Consider the following 23467-nt stretch of genomic DNA (forward strand, 5'->3'; position numbering starts at 1 on the left):
AGCGTCTATTACACGGGACAGAATCTCCATGTAGCACAATGTTAAAGCATGTATAGAATTACAGGACACCAAATGCTACTGTATACGTGTGTGCATGCTTGTGTGTGTGTGTGTGTATGTGTGTGTGTGCGCGCGCATGCGCACATATGTGTTTGTGTGTGTGTGTGTTTGTGTGTGCACGCACGTGTGTTTGTGTGTGTGTATGCTCGGTGTGTGTATGTATGTGTGTTTGTGTGTTTGTGTGTGTGTTTGTGTGTGTCTGTGTAGAATGTTCTTAAACTGTAAGGGGGCTGGCTATTTCTAAGAAGTTGAGAAATGCTGTTTATTACTTATAGAAACTGCTCTAAAGTTAATTTTGGTTTTTAAATGCCAATAATCTTCCTTGTAATTTTCCTTAGTATGATTTAAAAATCAGTCAGCTGCTTTCAAAATTATTATTTTATGTGTGTGGGTGGTTTGCCTGTTATATATATATATATATATATATATATATATATTCACTACATGCGTGCCTGTTGCCCACAGAGCCTAGAAGAGGACATGGGCTCACCTGTAACTGGAGTTACAGATGGTTGTGAGCCACCATGTAGATGTAGGGAATTGAACCCAGTTCCTCTGCAAGAGCAGCCCGTGCTTTTAGTGACTGAGCCACCTCCCTAGCCCCTAGGCTGACGCGTCCTTCTGAATTCAAACTTTGGCAAGTAATAGTCAGACTGTTGCAAGTGGATCAAACATGTGTGGGGAATGGAAATCATGTGTGTGCACTCATGTAAACACGTGTGTATGTGTGCATTGCTCCCTGTTGATTTCTAGATAAATGTACATATATGTGTGTGTCTATGTATGTGTGTATGTGTATAACTATAGAGCCTCAACATTTATCCTGAGTGGCGGAGTTGTTTGTTTTTCTTTGGCGTTTGTTTATGTGCTGTTATAAATACAGGACTGAGTATACTACAGGCTCCCAGGCCAGTGTGTTTAGAGGCTTCATTAATGTGTGTACCTCCCAAAGGCAGCCGAATAAAGCAGAACGCCTGGAGAACACTATTGCATTTCCACGTCCTTTCCTTTGAATGCAAAGCGGTTGGGACGTGTAGCGCCTCAAAGTTAAAAATGGAAGGTGTTGAAGAGAGGTTCTGCTCCAGTAAGTTAACGTTGGGGTTCTGCTAAGCTGTGCACGAAGAAGAAAGGCATTTCCGCTTCCTGTTTGCCTTCTCTCTCTCTCTCTCTCTCTCTCTCTCTCTCTCTCTCTCTCTCTCTCTTTCTCTCTGTCGGCACCGGGTATCATCCCACCACAGGTTCAGCGATATTGACCACAATGTATGACTACAATTCCCTGCTCCAGTCTGATAATACACCCCAGTCAGGCCACAGGTTAGAAGCACAGGCTGAATTAATACATACTCCCGGGTGGCGATCTCCTGTGAACTGATCGATGGATAAATAATTCTATGTTCTTATATAGGACAGACAGCTTTTGGTTTCTTTAGCAAAGCACAGCCCAACAACAGAAAATTATATGCTGGAGCGTGGGGACACAGTCGCTCGGAGGAGGGTAAGCAGATGCAATCGATGCCACCAGTTCCGTTTGTACAAGGGTCTCATCGGCAGTTGGTGTCTTGTGGAAATAATACCGAGAAGCAGAAGCCCCCAAGGCTTAGTGATTCTGAGACTGAAGTTTTTATTGACACTGTTGCCGAGATCTTTTCCAGAAAGTTATGAGATATATAAACTCCAGCCTTTGGATATTAAAGCTAATGTCTCATTTCATCCCCTCAGGTTGAGTTTCCAGTTTGGTTTTAGAATTAGCGTCAGGGCGTACCTGGAATAAAAAAAGTTGTCCATGGAGCGGAATCGCAATGATGCTGTTGCTGACTTGCTCAGCTGCATGCGTCTGTCTCCTAGATCCCTCCACGTCACTGTGGGCTGTGAGAACTTCCGTGTACTCACAGATGACTTGACACAGACCTTCATGCATGCGATGGTTCTTGCATTGGAGGCACGGGAGCAGACGTACGTATCATTCTGGCTGGTTTGGGGCATAGTTGTACGTAGTTGTGTGTTGAACTCCATACAGGATGCATTGGCTTGTGTTCGCATATTCGTGATTCATAGAGACACCTGAGAAACTTTCCCTTCATGGACGACCAGGACCGCATGCTAACCCGTGTGAGGTTCCCTTGGTTACACTCTACACCCTTCCGTTCTGTGCTGTTCAGTTACAGTTGGCGGTATCCAACCCCCCTCTGATTTTTATATAGTAAAGGTTGATCGTTTGAAAGACAGGAATTGTGCTCTGACTTAGCAGAGTATGTGGTTTCTCTTAGACTAAAAACGGGTAAGATACTGAAGACGCCAGCACAAGCGCTGTTGATGGCTCCCCCTGTTAAACGTCAACCCTTTGACTCTCAAAAGATATTACACTGGGAGGCCGAACAAGTGATTTCCATTGTTGTATCTTTTTAATTTTAGACAAAAATTGCTTCCATTCCCAACTTAATTTTATGTCACTAATGGGACATTTACCTACAATTGCATTTTGTTATTTGGTCTGAATGCATTATACAGAGAGTGGATTGGCATTCTGGATTTCAGAGTGAACAGATTTGTCTGGATACAAACAGTTTTATTTATATTGTGCCCGACTCAATCGTGTTAACATTCGTATGAATTTCAGCTCCAAGAGAAAGGCCCCTAATTTGTGATTCAGAGACCTTGGAGCTGCATCTGCGGTAGTCTTGGACACGGGGCACTCCAGATGTTCACAGATGTTGCTCTTCTTGGAAATACTTGGGGGACACTGTTGGTGTCTACTGTGGCCCCTTGCGGGGTCCGCTTTCCCCAGAGACCTCCCAGGTGTAGCCGACTCTTCTGCCTTTCATTTGCGCATTAGTTTCATTTATTACCTGTTTTCAGAATAAACATCAATGCCCCGATTGACATATGATGGCGAGTGAACACAGCCCTGCCCCAGGGACTTGTCCTGGCATGGGGAATTGGCGCAGGGGCTCATGCTCAGAGCAGCAGGGCTGAGTAGGAAGGTCGAGCGGTTTGATGAAGCCCAGTTCCTAGTCCCGGCTGGTCCCCACTGATTTTTAAAGCCACTTTTAACAGTGACTCTCTGAAGATGAACAGATGGTTCTAGAAAGCACCTGGTGTTGTGTGGGGTAGCTCACATCTCCAACCCCTGCACTCGTGAGACTGAGGCAGGAGGATCATGAGTTTGAGCAAACCTGGGCTATATCGTAGTCAGACCCTGGCTCAAAAATGGACAGAGAAACAGACAAAAAAAAAATCAAAACAAATAAGAAGACTTGGCACTTGTAAAGTACTATAAAAGAATATTGTGATGAAACTCAGAAGCCACGCATGGGTTCTCTCATGCGGCTGTGCCTAACAAAGACCCTGTCGGATGGCTGCTTAGTCCTAGATTAGAGGCTGAAGTACGTACAAGATTCTAGAAGCAGCTACAGGAGATCAGTGCTCTAGGTAGAGTTAGAGTGTGATGCCCGTTCAGAACAGGAAAAGGGGTCTCCGGGTACTAAAGATTCACCCGGTGCCAGACTGGACATGCGCACACACCCGCCTGTGTGTCAGAATAACCAGACCAGCATTTTTCTCCGTTCACACTCTGGAGTTAGGAAGCTTCGACTGAAGTGTTACAAGCAACAACTGTATTCCAGTGATTCTGCTCAGATTATTGCGATTTCCCTAATACTGTGAATCAGAAACTGTCTCTAGGAGGCCTAGGTCAGTTTTCTTGTCTTGTCTCCCCTGCAGGATTTGGTGACCCTACCCCAAAGGCCGGAATGACCTTGCTAGTTGTAGTTAATCCCACCTGGTTCATAAATTCTTTACTCCTGTGGACTGATTTTCTCTTCTCATCCAGCCTCCTCCTCCCCCTCCTCCCCCTCCTCCCCCTCCCCTCCTCCCCATCTTCCTCCTCTTCTGTAGTACATCTTAAATTTACTCTTCTCTCACATAACACATTCCAACCACAGCTTCCCCTCCCTCCACTCCTCNCCCCCCCCCCCGAGCATTTGTTATGATGTGGTAATCCCTGTGCATTGAAAGCCTCGTAGCAGTGCAGAAGGCGGGTGTGGTCATCATCCCCACTTTGTAGACAGGAAAGCTGGCATGTGGAGAAACTGAACAACTGGCCCCAAAATCTCAGTCGGTACAGAGTGACTCTCAACTTGCCGCCAATCACCAGCCTGTGCTGGAGGAACCGAGGCAGGAGTTCAGAGCCATCCAAAGTGTGTATGCTTCTCTCCAGCCTTTCCTTAGGAAGCTCTGTCCTAAGGGCATTGCATGCACTTTACAGGAAGTACTTCTTCATCCCATTTTACAGATGAGCGGCTTGAGGCATGGAGAAATGAAGTAATTGCTAGAGTCACATGGTTAGAAGCCAGTGGAAGCCAGGGCCAATCAGCAGCGATCTCCCTGGAGGCCCATGCTAGCTCACAGTTGCTGGGGTGCTGCTTCCCAGTTTGGTTTCTTCAATTAACATTTGACTACTATTCTAAGTAATATTTTTGTCATTTGTTTTAATCAGGGAAGGAGATCGTTCCAAAGGGTGTTTTCCAGAGTGGTTAGTGCACTCACTCACCCTCACTGAAGAGAGAGACTCTAGCTCTTCTGCCCCAGGGGGGCAGTTGAGGAGATGCTGTGGCCTCTAAATGTATAGAGAAGGAAAATTGTGCCCTGCCCCCCCCCCACCTCTTGCCCTAGAGAACAGTGCATACCCTCGGTTCCCTTGAAGCTGTAGAAACCAGCTTGGAACAGATGCTCTCTGTGGCCTCTCTGTGGCAGTATCCATTGGTGTGAAGCACCTGAGTGTCTGGTTTCAGCCCGGACAAGTCTCCTTCTGGCTCATCAAGGTGGGGAAGGAGTTCACCTCTGCGGAGAGATCTGTCTTCAGTCTATTTCTTCCTGCACAACCTCCCCCCCCCCCAAGGGAAGTTGAATATGATCTATTTTTTACATACTGGAGAACCTTTTGTGTGTTTTGGTGTTTTGAAACAAGAGTCTCACTATGAAGCCCAGCTACCTTTGGACTTTTGATATTTCTTTATCTTTTGGGGGTTATAGGCGTGTGCTTCTATACCCAGCTTTTGTATGTATGTATGTGTGTGTGTGTGTGCTTGTATGTGTATATGCGTGTCATGCACAGGTGTGTCCAATGTGCTTGTGTGTATATGTGTGTGCGAGCATGTGCGCATCTGCTCACATGTGTGGGCGCACTTGTAGGCCACAATTAGACGTAGTGTGTCTTCCTTCATCACTCACCTTATTTTCCGAGGCAGGGGCTCTCACTGAGTCTGCAGTGAGTCTAACTGACCAGCTAAACTGGCCGGCCAGCAGTTTCAGAGATTGGCCAGTCTCCTGTCCTTGCTCTAGGTTGCAGGTATACACCACCATGCTCAGCCTTTCTGTGAGTGCTGAGGATCTAAACTCAGTTCCCAGGCTTACCCAGCAGGCATTTTCCTGACTGAGATGGTCCTCCTTTGATGTGACAAAGTCTTTCCATGTAGCTTAGGCTAGCCTCGAAATCACTGAATAGCCTAGGGTGATTTTGAACTTACTGAGATTACAGCCATTTGCTACTATGCCCGGCAAGCATCATTTACATACAACAAAAATATTCATATGAAGAGGCTGGTTTGATGCATTTTGACAAATGGAGACACATGCAGCCACTAGCCCAGACAAGCAAACCCTTCCCAGTGAATTCTCTTGCCTGCTCCACTCAGTCTCTCCTCTGTTCCCATAGATGAGTCTTGCTTCGCTTGGGCTTTATATAAATGAAGTCACACAGCTATATTTGGTTGTGTCTGGCTGCTCTGTGGAATCCTCCTTAAAAATAAAAAGGAATGAACCACCGTCACAACCGTGCCGGGAAGTTTGCAGGGTTCGATTTCTTCGGGTAACCTTTCCAGTCATAGTAACAAAATGAATGGCGGATCCTTCTCTGTGCCCATCACAGAACACGGCCGACATCCGTTTTCTCCTCTGTTCTCTTGTAATTAAAACAATTCACCTTTAGGGTATGATCGCTTTATGTTTAACCTGTGGGTGATAGCCATAACGACTTTTTTAAAGGAATTGAAAATCGCACAATGGTTTTCTTAGAAAGGTGGCGGTCGGACGTGTGACGCCACGTCTCGAAAAGGAGGACGGAGGCAGATCCGCCCTCTCGGGGTGGCTGTCCAGCAGGCCGAGGATGCTCATTTCGCATCTCCTCTGTGCTGCGTGCTGTGCACTTTTCATTGTCACGGGAGGAGACGTTAAGAAAGCTATCCCCCATGAAAAACAGCTTTTCTTGGCAGGGGAAGGAGGGCTCCAGGAGCCAGAACTGGAGACATACGGTACCATGAATGAGAGTCGCGCTGCCTAGCTGGGGCCGGGTCCAGGCACTATTTATACTGTAGCATATTCAGGAGCAGATTGTTAAGTCTTAATACTGAAACAGTGTATCATTTTAATATTTTTGTTCTGCTTCCTCCCTGTTTTCAAGCATTATGTCAGGCATTGCGCGTTCATTTCTTTCCGTCTTGGACAGGACGTGGCCCTCACCAGAAAGGTCATTTCCAACCCTTTTGAGAGTTTTGTCTCTCAGCTCCAGAGTCATTTTGGGAATCTCTTAACAGTACCTTTGGCGGTGCAGGTGTTCTCTCTTCAATGATAAAAAGGATATATATGTATTTTAAAGGAACAATGTAGTTGGACTCACCTGTGTCGTCAAAAGGAAAAATAAAAACACTGTTTTTCTACTATCTCTAAAACATAACGTTTTTATATGTGACAATTTCTGACATCCCGTGGGGACCATCAGAGTTTTCATAGCACGGAAATAAAAATTTTGTTACCCTATGTCATTTGTGAAATGAGTGTCTCTATTTTTCCTCATCAAGTTTCTCGGTGCCTCGCGCTCCAGACCAGAGGGGCCCATCTGCCTATATGGTGTATAAGCCAGCATTTCCCAGGGCTGTCCGGGCACCCATGAATCTTCCAGCAATAGGGGTTACCTCTCTTTGAAACCCAAGCTAGCCCAGGATAGCTTTGTTCTGTCCATCACCTGGGTTTACCACCAACAGCAGGAAACCCACAGGGGAAAGGTGCCATTGTCATTCTAAAAAGAACCCAGGCATAAAAACCAAGAGGCAGCTGAAGGCATCTTTGCTATTCTGAGCAGCAACACTTGGACCAGAAGGCAAGGTGAGGCTCCTCCGGGGGCTGCCAGTGCTGTGTGCCCCTAGGAGTCACACCACACTTAGTGACGGAGCGTGGAGACTACACAGCAGTTTTCTTGTTCAATTCAAAACCAAGTCTTATATTTAGGCGAAGCCTGCTTTTTTCTTTTAATATTTTTTTTTTGTCTATGAAATCAGCCATCTTGTATATTGAATCATGTATCTTTAGCGTCAGTCTTAAGTTAGACTGTGAACCAAGACTTTGGAGAAAGGAAATATCCGTGTGGTTTTCTAAGTAATCCAAGGCACAGAGAAACATAGAAGAATCAATTGTCTATGGCTAACCCTCATCCTTCCCATGCTCTATCTCCCCCACGTAGTTCCCTAACTCAGTTGGAGCCAGAGAAGAATGCCTCCTTGCCTGTAGATTCTCAGAGTGGGCATCCAGTGGTGACCATTGGACGGCCTTCTTGACGCTGAACACGCTGTGGAAGGGTATAACACATAGCGGATATATGTTTATTGTGTTTCTCTTCCCTATGCAGGAATAATCAAGCTGGGGCGGTGGAACCCCCTCCCGCTCAGTTACGTGACAGACGCCCCTGACGCAACTGTGGCCGACATGCTTCAAGACGTCTATCACGTTGTGACGTTGAAGATCCAATTACAAAGGTGTGTATGTCGGAGCGAGCATCTGTCTGCTTCCTCGCAGAGCCCCTGCGTGGATCTCAGATTCTCTGTGGAGACCAGCTTGTCTCCCTTCATTTCCAGACAGCGGGTGAATGGGGGAGGGGCGGGCAGTGAGCAGGGGGTGCCGCCCCCCTGGGCATCTTTATAGTCCACATTCCAACTGGTTTATGCTGTCTGTCGTCAGAGGCACTGAACTGGTCACCCAGGGGCTGCTTGATCAATCATTGAAAGTCTTTAGGGCAGGGGAAAGAGGGCTCCACACAGCCCCTCTTCTCGTGGCTTCTCTGGGCTTTCTCAGAAGCCAACAGCAGAACAAGCTTCGTTGAAACATCCAATCCCTCTGCTGGCTGAGAGTTTTCTTCTTCCACGGCCTTAGAGGTCTCTCTCTGGGATGGCCACTCAATGAAAGGGAGCCCATGATCTGTAGCGGGATCCAGAACGCTGTGCACCTCCCAGCGTCTAGGGGCTCTCTGTGCCCTTTCCCTCCTAAGTGCCTGCGAGTTGTGCCTTAAGCAATGGGGTCCTTCAGTGTAAGATTTTTAAAGGTGCATTTTTGCTTTAGCAGGGACCCATCACCTCTATTCTTTTCTAGCAACTCTATAGAGTCTTTTCTAAAAGTTTATAATTTTGACTGGGAAAGTAGCCGCTCTGAATTTTTCTGGGGAAGGTGAGCCTTTGTGCTTTGGCTTTGGTGGGAGTGTGCTGACATTTAACCTTAGGAAGACCCATAATAAATCTGTGCTGGGAAAGCCATCCCTATGTCATTTCTCCAGGGCTTCTAAAGACCTGATGTTTAGAAACAGCACAGTGGCAGATTCCATGGACTGTTAGGATGTGGGGTTCCCCTGCTGGGGTCTACTGAAGTCTGCAGAAGGAAGACCACAGAAGGGACGCGTGCTCCCCTTCCTTCTCTCGGCAGCCTCCTAAATGTCCTACTGTGGCACTGGCAGGGGACCCGTGTGTCCCCTGCAGCCAGGACCGTGGCGGAGGGTCAACTGCTGCTCACTCTTGTCCTGTTTTGCAGTTGTTCGAAGTTGGAAGACTTGCCTGCGGAGCAGTGGAACCACGCCACAGTCCGCAATGCCTTAAAGGAACTGCTCAAAGAGATGAACCAGAGCACATTAGCCAAAGAATGCCCTCTCTCCCAGGTCAGTGTCTCCTCCGGGGGCATCTTCTACGCTCCGTCTCTGCAGTCACACTGCGTTTCCGGGGCCCATGGAGAGGGGGGGTGCTTTCGGTTTCAGGGTAAAAGTCATCATCTCAGGGATGGCTTCCCAATGGCTTTAGATCAGTGAGAGTGTATGGGAACACTGACACACGCACTCATAGCTTCCCAATGGCTTTAGATCAGTGAGAGTGTATGGGAACATGGACACACGTACTCATAGCTTCCCAATGGCTTTAGATCAGTGAGAGTGTATGGGAACACTGACTCACGCACTCATCAGCTTTCCCACGGCGTAGCGCGGACATGGTGACACAGGGAGTCACTTGAGTTTCATGTGAAAACCTCTTCTACTGGTTAAGTGGCAGACTGAGGCCTCGTACCGGACCTCAGTTCCATAGTCGACATTCCTGGGGGTCTCTTTACTCCCTCTGCCGGGTGGGTCGCTATACCCAACCTTTACGTCTTTGGGGTGATTGGAGCATCCTCTGCCCTGTTGGTAGTTAGAGGTTGATCTTTACAGTAGAGACATCTGTAGAGGGTAGTTCTGGCTTTGTTTTTAAATAGTTACCACACAGAAATGCATCACTCCAAACAAGGGCAATCCCCCTCCCTTTTCTTTTTATGATCATACCCTAAAAGAGCCGTGATAGTAAGAGGTTGAAGTGCTCCAAGGAACCAAAGCTAAGCCATGTTTAGTCTTCCTGCTGGAACCTGTATGTTATATAAAGGCTCCAGTGGCTAGCATATGTTTTCTTGAACATCCCAGTGGCCTATAATTTACAAAAGAAACCCTGAAGACAGAAAAGAGGAGTGGAGAAATCCGTAAAAAGGCGACGGTTGCAGCCTGTGTGTTTAAAGGAAGTCATGACTTAGCTAGTCTGTCTGGCAAGGCTGCTGGGCAAGTACAGGTTGCCATTGTGTGTCTGGGTATTTAAGTTTGATTTCACCTTCCTAAGCAGGCTTAAATCGGGGTAGCCTCTTCCTCGTCCCCCCGATGTCTTCCTGAGTCACCGAATCTAGCCAGTCAGATAGACCGTCCCTACAAAGCAGAATGTGTTCCGCGCACGGCTTCCGCTGTCTTATTTACTCTTAGTTTTTGACTATGAAACCTCGGGTCTTGAGAGTTTGGTTCATTTAAATCAGTAGAGCTGATTTTTGATCTACTTTTTGGTCTGATGACGGCCAAGAGGGCTGATGGTACAGACCTAGCCTTGTTACCCAAAAGTCAGAAGGGAAGACCTATCATCTTAAAGCCACACACCTTCCGCTGGTCCACAGTGTCTTGGTGGAAGTTTGGTTGTGTGCATGCGTGTGTGTTAAAATATCTGAAGGAAGGTTAGTCAGTCTCTCAACTCTTTTAAATCTGTAGGTGAGCAGTATTAAGTGCATTCTTAATGCTGTGTAGCCGTCATCCCTGTCTCTCTACAGTATTTGTCACCGTAGACAGCGTCTGTAACCTCTGAGCAATAATTCCCCATTCTTCCTTCTCACTGGGCACTGGAAACTTCTCCTTTCTGCCTATGGATTGGTGTAGTCTCCATCCCGACACAAGTGGGGCTGGGGAAGACGGTAGAAGGCCACTCAATGACGCTGGACGAATTTTATAGGACAAGAGAATGCCATCCCAAAGCATCCTTTCCCTTTAGTATGCTCAAAATTCCATGATAATCTTGTGTTTAGTGTGCTTCCTAGAACACTACAGAACAGCTTGAAGGGGAAGAGAGAACAAAGAGAGGCAGGTCACTCACTGCCTGCCTCGTGCCCTTGCAGAGAACCTAGGGAAACAGGGGACATCATCCTCTTCCCACGGAGCATATTACTAGTAGAACAGCTAACGTTCACTGGCTTTTAGATGTTCTCTCCTGGCAGATACATTATGTATCTCCACCTCGGCAACCCTAAGGATCACATTGCCATTCCCACCAATCAACCTCACCCCCCATCCCCACCAGTAGGAGCACGGTGAAGGCCGTCTGATCTTTTCATCTTTCTGTCTGGGAGAAAGGCGGGCACTGAGGACCCTGTCTTTCCAAATGTGTCATAAATAGTGACCTGAGTGCAGATGTTAATCTCTTCTTGTTTCCCATTGTTGGCTTGCTTCTGTTTTGAGACAAGCTCTCTCTGTGTAGCCTGGGCTGCCCCGGGATATGTGGTGATAATCCCGCCTTCTCTCTTGAGTCCTGGGATTAGAGAGGGGGTGTCCCATGCCCACTTCTATGAACGTTTAGGATGACTTTAGATCTCTCCCCTTTCTGGAGTTCTAAATTCCTTGCCTCACTCATGAGGGACTAGTAGCCACCACTTATCTGTCCATTATGTTTGAGAGACAGGGTCTCACTTCATAGCCTTGCTTTGACTGGTGTGGGATTTGCTATATATAGATCAGGCTAGCCTTGAACTTATAGAGTCCTCCTGCCTCTGAGTTCTAATGCCGCTGGGACTGCGGGCATGTACCACTATACCCACGCCCCCCAACCCCATACACAAAATTCAGGTAGCTTAGGCTATCCTCGAATGTACTATGTAAAGAAGAGTCGCCTTCCCTTCTTAATATCCCCATTTCCTGTGCACGGACCTCCACTAATGCCTGAAACCACGAAGACCAATGGGAGGATGCAGCAGGTAAAGGTGCCTACCACCAAGCCTGAAGGCACGCATGGTGGGAGGGAAGAACTGGACCCCAGAAGTGGTCCTCTCCCCTCCCTGTGCTCACTGATGCACGCACCTCCACACAAGATGAATAAAGAATAATTACAAATGTAATTAAAAATCTAAGTGAAGGAGAAGAGTGTGGGGGTCTTGGGGGCTGGGGGGCCTTGAGTGTAAGCAGGAGATTTAGCAGGGGAGTTTCTTGGTGGCATTTCCCAGGACTCCTAACTCTGGCCAATGAGCGTTCTGAGTTTGAGTCTCTAAGCCCTCAGTTTGGAAATTAATCCATACTTATAAGTAGGTGTGATAACTGTCGCCTGGGCTAGTTAAAAAAAATAATAAAAGCAAGCATATTGAAAATGTATCCCAGGTACCTAAAAGCAAACTTATTTTTAGCCATGGCAATCTAGCTAAAATCAGTATAGCTGGCCATGCGTCCCTTAACGATGGAGATTCATCTTGAGAAACGAGCCTTCTGATGATTTCATTGCCATGTGGAGAGAGTGTGCTCACAAAAATCTAGACGGGGCGGTCAGCCATTCAGTGTGGCCTTCGGATGCAATCAAGGGATGCAGGACGTGAGCGGGGCGTAAAGGCCTTGGCAGTTGTAGCGTGGGATACGGCTTCTGGCAAATTTCTGTATCAAGAGGGCACACTCTAAAATAGGAAGAGGAGAATGGTATAGTATTTGCATAAACCAGTACCAGACTTGTTTGTGATCATTGCCAAACACTGTATATTAATATAGAGTAGCTTGTGCTATATTTTTTATAGGACTGGCAGTATAGTAGGTTTATCTGCCCCAGTGTGACTGCAAACACACAGAAGTGGCGCGTTTAGTTACAGAAGTATGGTTCTGGGCGGTAGATGTTTTCTGCTCCGTTATAGTCTTCTGGGACCACTGCTGTCTCTGCTGTCTATCGCGGAGTAAAGCATCCTTCCACAGCGCGTCACTAGGTTGACTATGTCCAGTTCTCTTGCACTTGGATTAGAATAATTTCAGATCAGCTGGTTGGTTTTGGAGGAGCTAAAACCATTCCAATATATTTTGAATCTCCAAATACCTTATTTATCTTTTTTTTAATTTTTTTTTTTTTTGAGACAAGGTCTCACTGTGTATCCCTGATTCTCCTGGAACTGGCTACACAGACCAGGCTGGCCTCAAACTCCACTGGGATTAAAGATGTGTGCTACCATGCCCAGCAAATACTAACTTATTTTATGGAAAAGATTCAGTGCTGGGAAAATGTTTTGGTATATAAAAGTACTTGCCATAGAAGTGTGGGGTAAAACCAGGCATGATAACACACACCTGTAATCCCAATGTTCCTAGCATGCATCTCTCTCTCTCTCTCTCATTAACAAAAATACTTCCAACTACAAGTAGCAAACCATGTGTAAGGCTAAGTTGGACTACAAAATAGCACACATGAATCTTTATATTTAAAAATTCACATCCATCATAGAGTTTTCAAGTGTTTCTGAGCTGGAAAGGTATTTTCAGCCTTGTGATTTATGAAATACATAGTGCTATTCATAAAATAGGTGTACCTACAATCGCTGTTTACGTAGTTTATAAACCATAGGCTGCGTGCACAGCCTCAGGCTATGTAGAAGTAGAATAGGCATGGGGGCTGCTTCCGGCATCTGTTAGGAAGGCACCCTCTTCATCTCACCTCGCTCCTAACCCGTTACCGAGACAATCAGGCGCGCTCTGTAAAAGCAGAGCCGTTTTAATACCAGCCACCAAGAAGACAGTTCATTTTCAGCGTTAGAATATCAATACACACATTTCCCAGGTTATTTTCATCCACGCTGCGACGCAGTAACATGGTTATTCCAGTGTTGCTTGCATCCCAGGTTGAAGAGGTTGAGGAACTTTTCCCCATTTGCCAAAAAGATACGGGGGAGGGGGGAGGGGGGTCCGGAGACTCCAGCTGTGGGGGTCATTCTGGATGGAGTAGAAAGCAGAAGAGATCATGAACTGTGAAACCACACACAGCCTGGAGGGCAGTAAGGAGAGTTGTGTACAGTCGGGGGGGGGGGGGCGGTGGAAAAGAGTTTAATCAATACTCGTCCCGTTCTGCCTTCACTGTCTCACCTGGTTTAAGATCCTATTGCTTTGCGCCTCACGAGCTGAGTGCGGAATTCCTAGAATACTGGCGGTACCGCCAGCAGTAGGGATGACCCTGCACTACCTGCCCAGGCTTTTCATCAGGGTCCCCTGATTCAGACTCAAACCAAGAGAATACGATTGTCTCGTTGAGGTTTAGAAGATGTTCATGTGGGAAGTGGGATAATCCCACGTGATGTGTCCCCACCCGTGTTTTTTAAGGTCTCAAGTGTGTAACAGCTTACCTGTAGAACTACTGAGTGTACCCTAGGCAGAGAGTTCATAGTAATAATCGTACCACAAACTCAGTGAAGTGACTGCTGTTTCAAAGTTCCGTCAGCCAGGGAGGGTCTCTTTCTTGCTTCCCAATTCCTTTGCTTTGTTCAGAATTGAAATCAACCTTGTGTTTGGTAGCAGCAGGGATACGCATTCAACATCATCTAGGGAAGACAACATGACTGAGTTAGATGCCCAGCCTCCTGCTTTTTGAAGTTGTGTGAGTTTTGGTTCCGGGTGGTGGAGCCAGGGGGGAAGACCTCTTCCCTGCCTCCCCACAGAGGCTCAAAGTGGGGTAGCTGGAGCAGGGTCCAGAGGAAGGCTAGAGAGTCGGGGAGCGAGGGAATATAGGGGTTCAGAGTGATGTGGGCTGCAGCCTCCCCTTGTGGGCCAGGAAGAGTTAGGGTAGCTCCAGAAAGTCCTTGACTTCCTTCTAGAATAGCTTGTGAGAGGCGGTCCCACTCTGACTCCTGCGACTGTCAGAAGACAACGTTCATCACAAGAGAAAGAGACCGTAAGCCCATGTTTAGGAGTCCACACCTTGTGTGGCGGTGCCAGGCAGCTTTTATTAGGTAGCTTTCACGTTAGAAGTTCTATTATTATGACATTTCAGTTTGGCATTTCAGAATTTCATCCCGGTCCCTCGTGTGCTAGATTTCAATGACTCAGATATCCCACATCAGAACTATGTGAGACATGAAGAAGAAGGAAAAGAAGGGGGGGGGGTGTGGAGATAGCAGCTAGTCACTCTCCTCAAGGTTCCACTGTCTAGGAAGAGCAAATGGATCTCAGTCCAGAGAGGGAGCTAGTGTAGCCGGTACTGCACAGCTCTATCTGGCTACAAAGCAGGCCTTGCTGAGGCAGAGTCTAGAGGGAGCAGGCCAGGCCTTCCAAGGCTTAGGAGGCGCTTGTGCTGGTGGGCTTCTGCGTCCTCGGTGCTACAGTCTCAGTACGGAGCTCCCCGTACCTCCTTCCCTTAGTGATCAACTTGGGGAGGCTAGCCGTCTGCGGTGTCGAAAAAGCCAAAGAGCTTTCTGTGGGATGGATTAGAGACTCCTTCCTCCACCTCTGCATCAGGGAAGCGATTCTGACGTTTTAATTGCAAGGTCTGTCCGCTGGAGTTGAACCTTCCGCAAGCTAAGACCATTGTCATCCTCTTTCTGTCCCCCACTTAACGGAAATGTCAGCAGAGGTTCTAAGCTGGCCTGAACTCTTCCCTGTCTGGGGATGACATTTTGGAAACAAGGCAAGACTTTAAAGGCATGATCTCAAGTCGTTAGGGTCGTTTGAGTGTTCATGTTCATTTGCTGGCACACAGCATTTCGAGAAATCAAATCTGTATAAAATGGACATACGGTCCAGGTATGAGTTGGCTTGGACATACCGTACCGCCAGGAGGTGCCTCTCTGTAGGACATTCGAGTCAAGATGTGCAATTAAAATGGAAAAGTCCCAATGCTGAGTCAGGCCATGCTTCCTCTGACCCCAGGGACCAACAACTCCGAGGGGAGAGGGGAGGAACAGCGGGAACCCTCACGCATGTGGGCGCTCAGAAAGCTTTAGCATCGACTCATTTTTGGTTGAAACACAGCCAAAGTGTTAGGTTCGGTTTCCCCCAGCTCGAAAATAGCACTGTCAAGTTTTTCATTTGGTGAATTTTCACACAAGTGATAATCACACGTTTCTATAAATTATATTAATTTAACTTATTTCCCTAAACGTTGTTCTGCAGTGCGTAGCACGGATGTTCTCAGATTCTTGGCTGTGTGAGCTTGTTGCAGTTGGAAGAGGAGCAGAGACATCTGAAAAGCATTATCTGGATGGAGGGTGCTGGAGCGGCCTGTGTCACCTTGTGCTCTGGCTCAGCAGCCTTAGCAATTCCCTCCGTCCACATTTAATCCTGCTTCCTCCATCTTTGATGGCACTGGAGGCTTGGCTTTTTTTTTTTTATATATATATATTTTAGAGATCACCGCTGTTATGCAAGTGTACTTAAGGGACAGTGAGCTCAGGCCATCCCAGTTGTTACTAAATGATTTAGTCTGCAGAGGAGTTGTGGCTTTAAGTTTAAAAGACAAAGGAGACCAGTAGGCTGTGTCTTTAAAAACAGGGCTATTCATGTCTATGAAAACTAACCGGTTTCCCCCTTCTTTTCAGAGTATGATCTCATCCATTGTAAATAGCACGTACTATGCCAACGTGTCAGCAACCAAGTGCCAAGAGTTTGGGAGATGGTATAAAAAGTATAAGAAGATCAAAGGTAATCTCCGTTTCTTGTTTTTAAAGCCAATTTGTAGATCCTCGGGGCGATAAATTGTTAGTTTTTTTTCTTGACATGGATGTTAACTGTAGCTGTTGTTTATCATCTACGCACATGTATGTGTGCATACATACAGACATACATAAGTATTTATGAAGGTAAGATTCACAAGATCTCTGTCATAAAAGTCAACCCTTCAAAGTAAGATGGTAATCGGGCTACAAGGAAACGTTTTAGTGTGATCTGTCAACTTCGTGGTTTTCCCCAGTGATGCCTGTAAAGGCGAAAATCTTTGAATTTTATTTAGGAGTGTTATTTCAAGTTACATAACACTGACTGTTTGATTCCTGGTCAACAAGCAGAAAGACTGCCAAAGCATCAGGAGAGCTTGTATTAGAAATAGGGTATCATCAGTGTGTTTATTGGAGACAAACCCTGAGGGATAAGGTAAGTTTTCTGTGGTCAGATCTGGGCCTTTAACTTGCTAAGTTCCGTGAACTTGGTCAGATCACTTAATCTCAGCAAGATTCAACATCTTCATCTAAACATTAGAAATGAAAGTATCTAGGTCCTTTAGTATTACTATTAATATAGAATCAATCCTAAATGACTAATAGCTGTGATATAATAATAGTAGTAAAACTAGACATAATACATAAGACATTATACGTAGCCTTGGAAACACAGCTGTTTTGCATAATGAATATGCTCTTTAGACTGCCCGGCCTTTTAAATATATTAGTGTTATTTTACCTTTGCAAGCATGCTAATGTAGAAATCTTTTCGTTCTTTCCAATGAAGGTGAATGTGACTGGTCTTTGATATTTGGGGTACTTTAGGTGACACTTGTGTTGATGTCTGAGCGCCACACCAGTCTCTAACGGTGACACCGCCCATCAGACTGTAGTGTAGGTGTTCTCTTAGTGTTGGCTCACTACCCCCTTCGAGGGCCACACGATTTGGTGGGTGGGTGGATGTGAAGGTGGATTGAGCTTTATTATTGGCAGGCTTCCTCGAGGGAGACAGGGTAGCATCAAAGCAATACTTCTGGAGAGTGAGTGTCGGAGAGCTTGTTTACAAGATTGCCCTTGGGCAAGCGAGCTCTCGCTGCAGCAGCCGCACAGTTCAGATCGAGAAAAAGGGTGAGCATTCCAAGGTAAACAAGCAATTTAGAGGAAAGCAAAACTGTCGCGCTATCCAGACGTTAAGTGTACTGCAAACCGAATTATGATCAGTTTCTCTTCAGCATAGTCTCAAATTCCTTGAGCCCTTTAGATTCTGGTTCCGGTGTTTGTCTTCAAATACTAATACTCACTTCTGCGTAGGAGAAGCTGAATAAGCCCTCACTCTGAGGTGTCATTGTGTGGTTCAGAAGGGTTTCCTTCCTCCAACTATCGCCTCCAAGTTCTTCTTTTGAAATCGGATTGTTAAGGTGCTTGAACACATCGACTTTGACTAAAAATCAAAAGAATCGCTCAGCTTCAAGGTCGTTGGCTAGATCACATTTACCTGCTAGGAAGAAAAGGAAGAGAGCAAGTGCATCCTTTTATATGCTAGACTGTGATTTCAGCTTCAGCAAGCTCGGGAACTCTTCAATCGTGTGATTTCCCGGTTGCCACCACAGTGGTGTGTGTGTGTGCGCGCGCGTGCGTGTGTGTGAACACTCACATTATCTGCTCTTTCAGCGATTCAATTCTTTAAACTCTGATTTTTTTTTCAAGTTAGTAAATGTACAGCTAAATCTTTAAGTGCCAATAAAAGCAGACCGAGGCCTTGATTTCATCCAGTAGATCAAGGCTCCACATCTAAAGGGGCCGGGAGGCACCCTGTGTACACGTGTTGTTCAAGACGCTAGCCATCGCTGTTGGGACGTGTGTGTGTGTGTGTGTGTGTGTGTGTGTGTCCGCATGCGTGTCAGTGGGAGGAAGAAAGGAAGGTTACGGTATGTGTGAAGTAAACACAAGCTGCCACACACAGTTCAAGTGTGTTGATTCATCAGCCCAGGGAGTGGGAGGAAAAACAAAGAGCACATGACAGGTATAGCGGCGCCGCACAGAAAAACAAACACCAGAGAAGTTCATTTTGTTAACTTCCTACCCTCAGGAGGCAGTGTTGGGCTCAGCTCTTCCCAACCCATAAAGGCTTCTTGCCGAGGATAGATATGGCAGGGAGCTCCTCTCTTGATCCATTTCTCACAGAAGGATCATGGTTTGGTTTCAAAGATCTGCTTGGGACCGTCCCTTTTCTAGACGAACAGAAGTAACAATGTTCCAGTCTGAAGTCGGTAGCAGCCCCAGCAGACCTGGCCCTTAGGCTTCCTCCTGAGAAGGCGGAAGTCTGAGAGGCCCGGTCCTCCCTGCTGTCTGCTTCCCACCCTCACCTGGTTTCCAGTGTGCATGCACCATGGCTTATGTTAGCTAAAGAAGAAAGTCTGCAGCTAACTTACTGATGTCCTAAGCAAAAGGCAGGCGACGTCGTTAAATATGTTTCCTATTATCTGCTAATGTCTGTTTTAATAAAATAGTGGGAACTAAATGGTTGCTTCTTAATCAAAACCATGACTTTCAAAACATAAGCTATGTGATTCTGTTACAAATTGCCACATCGGGATCTCCTAGGTCAACTCTTTTTTTCTATCCTCGTAGAAATAAATAAACAGCAGAATAATTATATACTCTAAAGATCAAAGTAGAATAGGACTCAAACCTGGCAAAAATAAAAGTCTACTGGAAGGATTAAAAAAAAGAGATCAGATTGCAAATTCTATAGTCGATGCTTAAATAAATATGAGAGAAATGAACAATCGATAATTTGATATCATTAAAAACAGACGTGAACAATGTATACAAATGGAATTGTCAAGATTCGGCAGTAAACATTCTAATGTGCATTTCTGGGTTTGTTGTTGCCCCATCTAAACTATTTATGCTCACTCTCTATAAAGTCCTCAATTGGCTTGGCTTAGTGTGTTGACTTTATTTTCCCCAGTGATCACAGCCGGCCTTGCTGTGTTTACCTTTTCCCTTTAATCTCAAAGACAATCAAGGTTGGCCGAGACATCCTTGAGTTAACATCACCACGACTTCAAGAGAGATGGAGAAACAAGTCTGTATACTCTGGTTTCAAGGTCCTACCATGAACCTTGTCCCAGGACTTTGGGCTCCCGAGAAGCAGGGGGTGGTGGGTGGGCACCTCTTCGTAAAATTTGCCATTCGGCTGCTTCTGGGCTAGATTTTCAAGAGCGCTCAACTCCACCGTGTAAGGAACACATTGTACCTTTATCCAGAAGGAAGGAGAAGAGCCACTCAGTGTCCAGGTGTTTATGAGCAATGGGCAGAGGTGACCCGTAGCCACCCAGACACAGTCATGCTGCTGTGTAATCATTTTTAAAGTTTGGGGATTTATTCCATGGATATTACTCTTATAGCTGTTTTTTTTTTTTTTAAGAATTAGCCTTTAATCTATTACTTTTGCAAGAGCTCCAGATACGAACTTATCCCATAACTTTTATGAAGCCCAAGGCAATTGTGTTGGCAGTACCACTACCGATCTCATTCTCTTACATGTTTGGTTGTGAACCTAGCCTTTCATGGCCAGGCCATCTCTCTAGCCCACCAATTCCACTCTCATGCATTCACGGAGTCCTAGGCACAATGAAGACGTGAATTGAAGTGGATCCTTGATGACTAAGTTCAAATGACTACATCCCAAATACTTTTTACGAAAATCGGAATGAGTTGTCTTTCCTGGGATTCATCTCAGTCTTTAGTATGTCTCAAGAATTGAAGGGTCATTCAGAGTTCACACAAATACTGGTGGCTATTATAAAATTATTTATGTCGTAGAATAATACCACCAGAATGAATGGGCCTCAACCAAACCCTGTATTTTGGTTAGGCCTGAAAATCATGCCCGTCACTTTCCTCTTCTTAATCATTGCTCAGAAACATTCTGATTGCTAGTTTTCTTAATTTTATTTGTTTATTTGGGCCTATTTTGAAAAAAAAAATATTGCAAAGCTGGGGGAAAAGGGGGATTTCTAAAACCAGTGTGAGCTTCCTCGAGTCTGGTTTATTCTAGTAATCAGTATTTTATCTGACCCTGTCTAATCTACCCTCGCAAGATCAAAAGTCCAGGCCAGCAAAGCAGATAGTAAACAAAGCTCGGAGGAGGCTTTCAGGAAACACAAAGATTAGATGTTGAATGAAAATGAAACTCCTTGAACTAGTCCTCTGTACTCAAGTGGTTAAGTGGGTTGTGATTAAAAGAAATAAGTAATTATGATCATTATAGCCGAAATGATATAATGTTACCACATGTAAAGCACCTCCCGTACCCCAAAATGAATGTGTCATTTACAAAGCAGTGCCTCCGAGCTGAATGGGGAATCAGTGTCTCCTGACCTGCTTCGCCACGGTGCTGCCGGTAGCCAGGACAATGCCTTTAATCAGCTCCCGGTCCCCCTGCCTCTGCTGCTGCTCGGCGCTGATGAGGTGGAAAGGAACTTACTTTTGTCTACCTGATTCTCTTGAGTTAAGGGAGGAATTTGCTTTCACCTTCGGGTTCCGAGGAAAGGTGGCTCACAAGGAAGCCGGCATTACGTCTTTGTGCAAGTAATGCCAGCATTGAGTCCTTTGAGTTTTATAGAAATATTGGAGTCGTGAGAATAGCAACAGCCCTTCTCCAAACGACCATTTCCAGTATGCTGGTCGGGGGCCTTTGGAGGAAGAGCCTTGTGCATTTCTGCTGTGGCCATCACTTCCGTGTGTTTCCTGGTCACCCCGGCAGTCCAGTTGGCAGTGCCAGCAAGCAGAAAAAATGGTGTGTGAGGGCCGCTTTGAGTGCTTGGCCCGCGTAAGTCAGTTCCTTCCTCGGATCTCCTATGGCTCATTTTAGCAATGCTGGTAGCTGCTTATTTTTGGCATGGATATATTTATTCATAAGTGTTTAAAGAACTATAAATAATTGTTCTTAATAACGTAGATGATAGAGCAAAAGAAACTTATCTGCTATTTAAATTAATTTAAAATATATTTTAAAAGAAGATAGGTTTCCGTTTACTTAGCTTTCAGTTTTCTGTCTATCCATCATCTTCTGTCCATCCCATCACCCGTCTATCCCAGATAGTCACAATCTAAAGAAGAGTTCTCGGCTTCTACAGAACTCTAAAATATACAAAGCAGTTAATAGGGCAGCATGGCTTCCAACATTTGAAAATAAGTTTGAGCTTTGCTTTTATATTGCTGGAGGGATTCTAACGGTGGGGCCATCACAGGGAGTCTTACATAGGCCTTCTATGTCAAAAAGACAGCATGCTCACAAGAAACAAAGAATTGCGGTCATAACCAGCCAGTGTGATTACACAAATGTCTAGTGAGCGCATACGTGCACTGATAAGAGTGGGTAAGGAGGTAGAAATATCAGCGAGTCATTCAAGATGAGAGGCAGTGAGCGGCCTCACGAAGAGCTGGAGAATGATTAGTGCAGACACTTTTGGACTAGGTAGCTCAGGTAGACCCAAGGGAGTGTTCTTGTTTTTCTTTAGTAATACTTTAATTTTTGTTTGAAATAAAAATATAATTATAATTTTTTCTTTCCTTTCTTCAACCCCTCCCATGAAGACGCTCTTGTTCTTTCTCATTCATGGCTTCTTTTTCTTTGTTTCTTTATTTTATACACACACACACACACACACATGTGCACATGCATTCGCACACACAACACCCATGCTCAGTCTATATCAAGTCACTTGTATGTATATGATTTCAGAGCTGACCATCTGGTGTTGGACAATCAGTCTGGGGGCTCTTCCCCCGGGGAATACAATTTCTTCCACTCTTTGCACTCTCAGAGAAAGACTTTCAGGGCAAATCCAGCTTAGGTCCTTCCTGTGTTGTGTGGCGTCTTCAGCGAGGGAGCTTACCTGCAGCCTCTTGGCAACCAAGGGTAGCAGTACTTGCCTATAAAGTCTGGGCCTCTCTTGAATTCAAATTGAGTTCGTTAAAGAGCAAGTGCTCTGGGACATCCCAGCACGGAAGTCCAAGTGCCTCATGGGAGATGGTTCTCCAGCCTGCTCCTTGCTCTTCTGAAGTGGCCTTCATTCTGCCTTTTGCAAGAACTTGAGCTCATCTGAACCCCTAAAGGAATTCCCAGGAAGCTAGAGCAGTGGTTCTCAACCTTTCTAATACAGTTCCTCATGTTGGGGGACCCCCGACCATAAAATCATCTCATTGCTATTTCCTAACTTTGCAACTGTTACAAATCATAATGTAAATCTGACATTCGGGAGATCTGATATGCAGACCTTAAAGGACCCACAGGTTGAGAACAGCTGATCTAGCGTTGTCTGGAGTACGGGTCCTTCTGGGACAAAAGAGCTCCGGGGTGCACATCTGTTTTGCGCTCTCCTCAGACCAGCGAATATAAGGCATTATTATTATAAGAACTTCGCGTTAGTAGGTAGAATTGAATGTATATTAACTTACGTGAGTTAATGCACTTGGCCTTGTTTTGGCAGATATTATATTGTAGCCAGCCTTATTTCTGACTGAGAGCTTAAAACCCCTCAGTTGAATGAAAGAAAAAGATGATAATTTTGGTCATTTAATTCATATAGCTAATGAGCTTAGGAGGCTAATACTCTATTCAAATAATCCATTCCTTTCATATTAATTAGTTATTGAAGTAAAGAGTTAGAAATGGATAATTATAACTTTATTAACTGTAAATTGGGAATTGTTCACACAAAGAAAAATACCTCTTTGAAATGTTTTTTTCTAACCAGTTTATTATTTTTCCTAAAAGTAATGGCCTATAACATTTTTGATTCATCCAGTCAGGGAGGCTGGCCTTTTGGAAAGATTGAATCAGGAACGATTGTCTCCTTGATGAACTTTTCTCAGGAGGTTGAATTAAAGAATTAACATGCATTGAGTGCTAAATGGAAGAGGCAGACTGTCTGAATCACAATGTTGAGTTTCTGCACATGGTTCCTTTCTGCATCACGGGCTGAAAGTACTTTAAAATTATAGCCTAAATTAAGACACAAAGCAAAAGCATAGGCACCCCTGGATACAAGCAGTTTCATCTACACTTACATTTGGAATGATCGGTGCTATC

General features: G+C 45.4%; 1 protein-coding gene across 2 annotated transcripts in view; it reads left to right on the top strand.

Annotated features, from left to right (window-relative positions):
* Satb2 (SATB homeobox 2) overlaps window positions 1-23467 on the top strand; it is a 166451-nt gene that overhangs the window by 64371 nt on the left and 78613 nt on the right. For both annotated transcript variants that reach the window (XM_050159390.1, XM_050159391.1), the window contains 3 exons: window positions 7739-7865; window positions 8908-9031; window positions 16246-16348. In XM_050159390.1, the coding sequence (XP_050015347.1) occupies window positions 7739-7865; window positions 8908-9031; window positions 16246-16348 (354 nt within the window). The remainder of the gene's footprint in view (window positions 1-7738; window positions 7866-8907; window positions 9032-16245; window positions 16349-23467) is intronic.

Source organism: Alexandromys fortis, unplaced genomic scaffold, assembly GCF_014885135.2.
Source record: "Alexandromys fortis isolate MF-2015 unplaced genomic scaffold, M_Fortis_MF-2015_v1.1 scaffold_65, whole genome shotgun sequence".
Taxonomy (NCBI): Eukaryota; Metazoa; Chordata; class Mammalia; order Rodentia; family Cricetidae; genus Alexandromys; species Alexandromys fortis.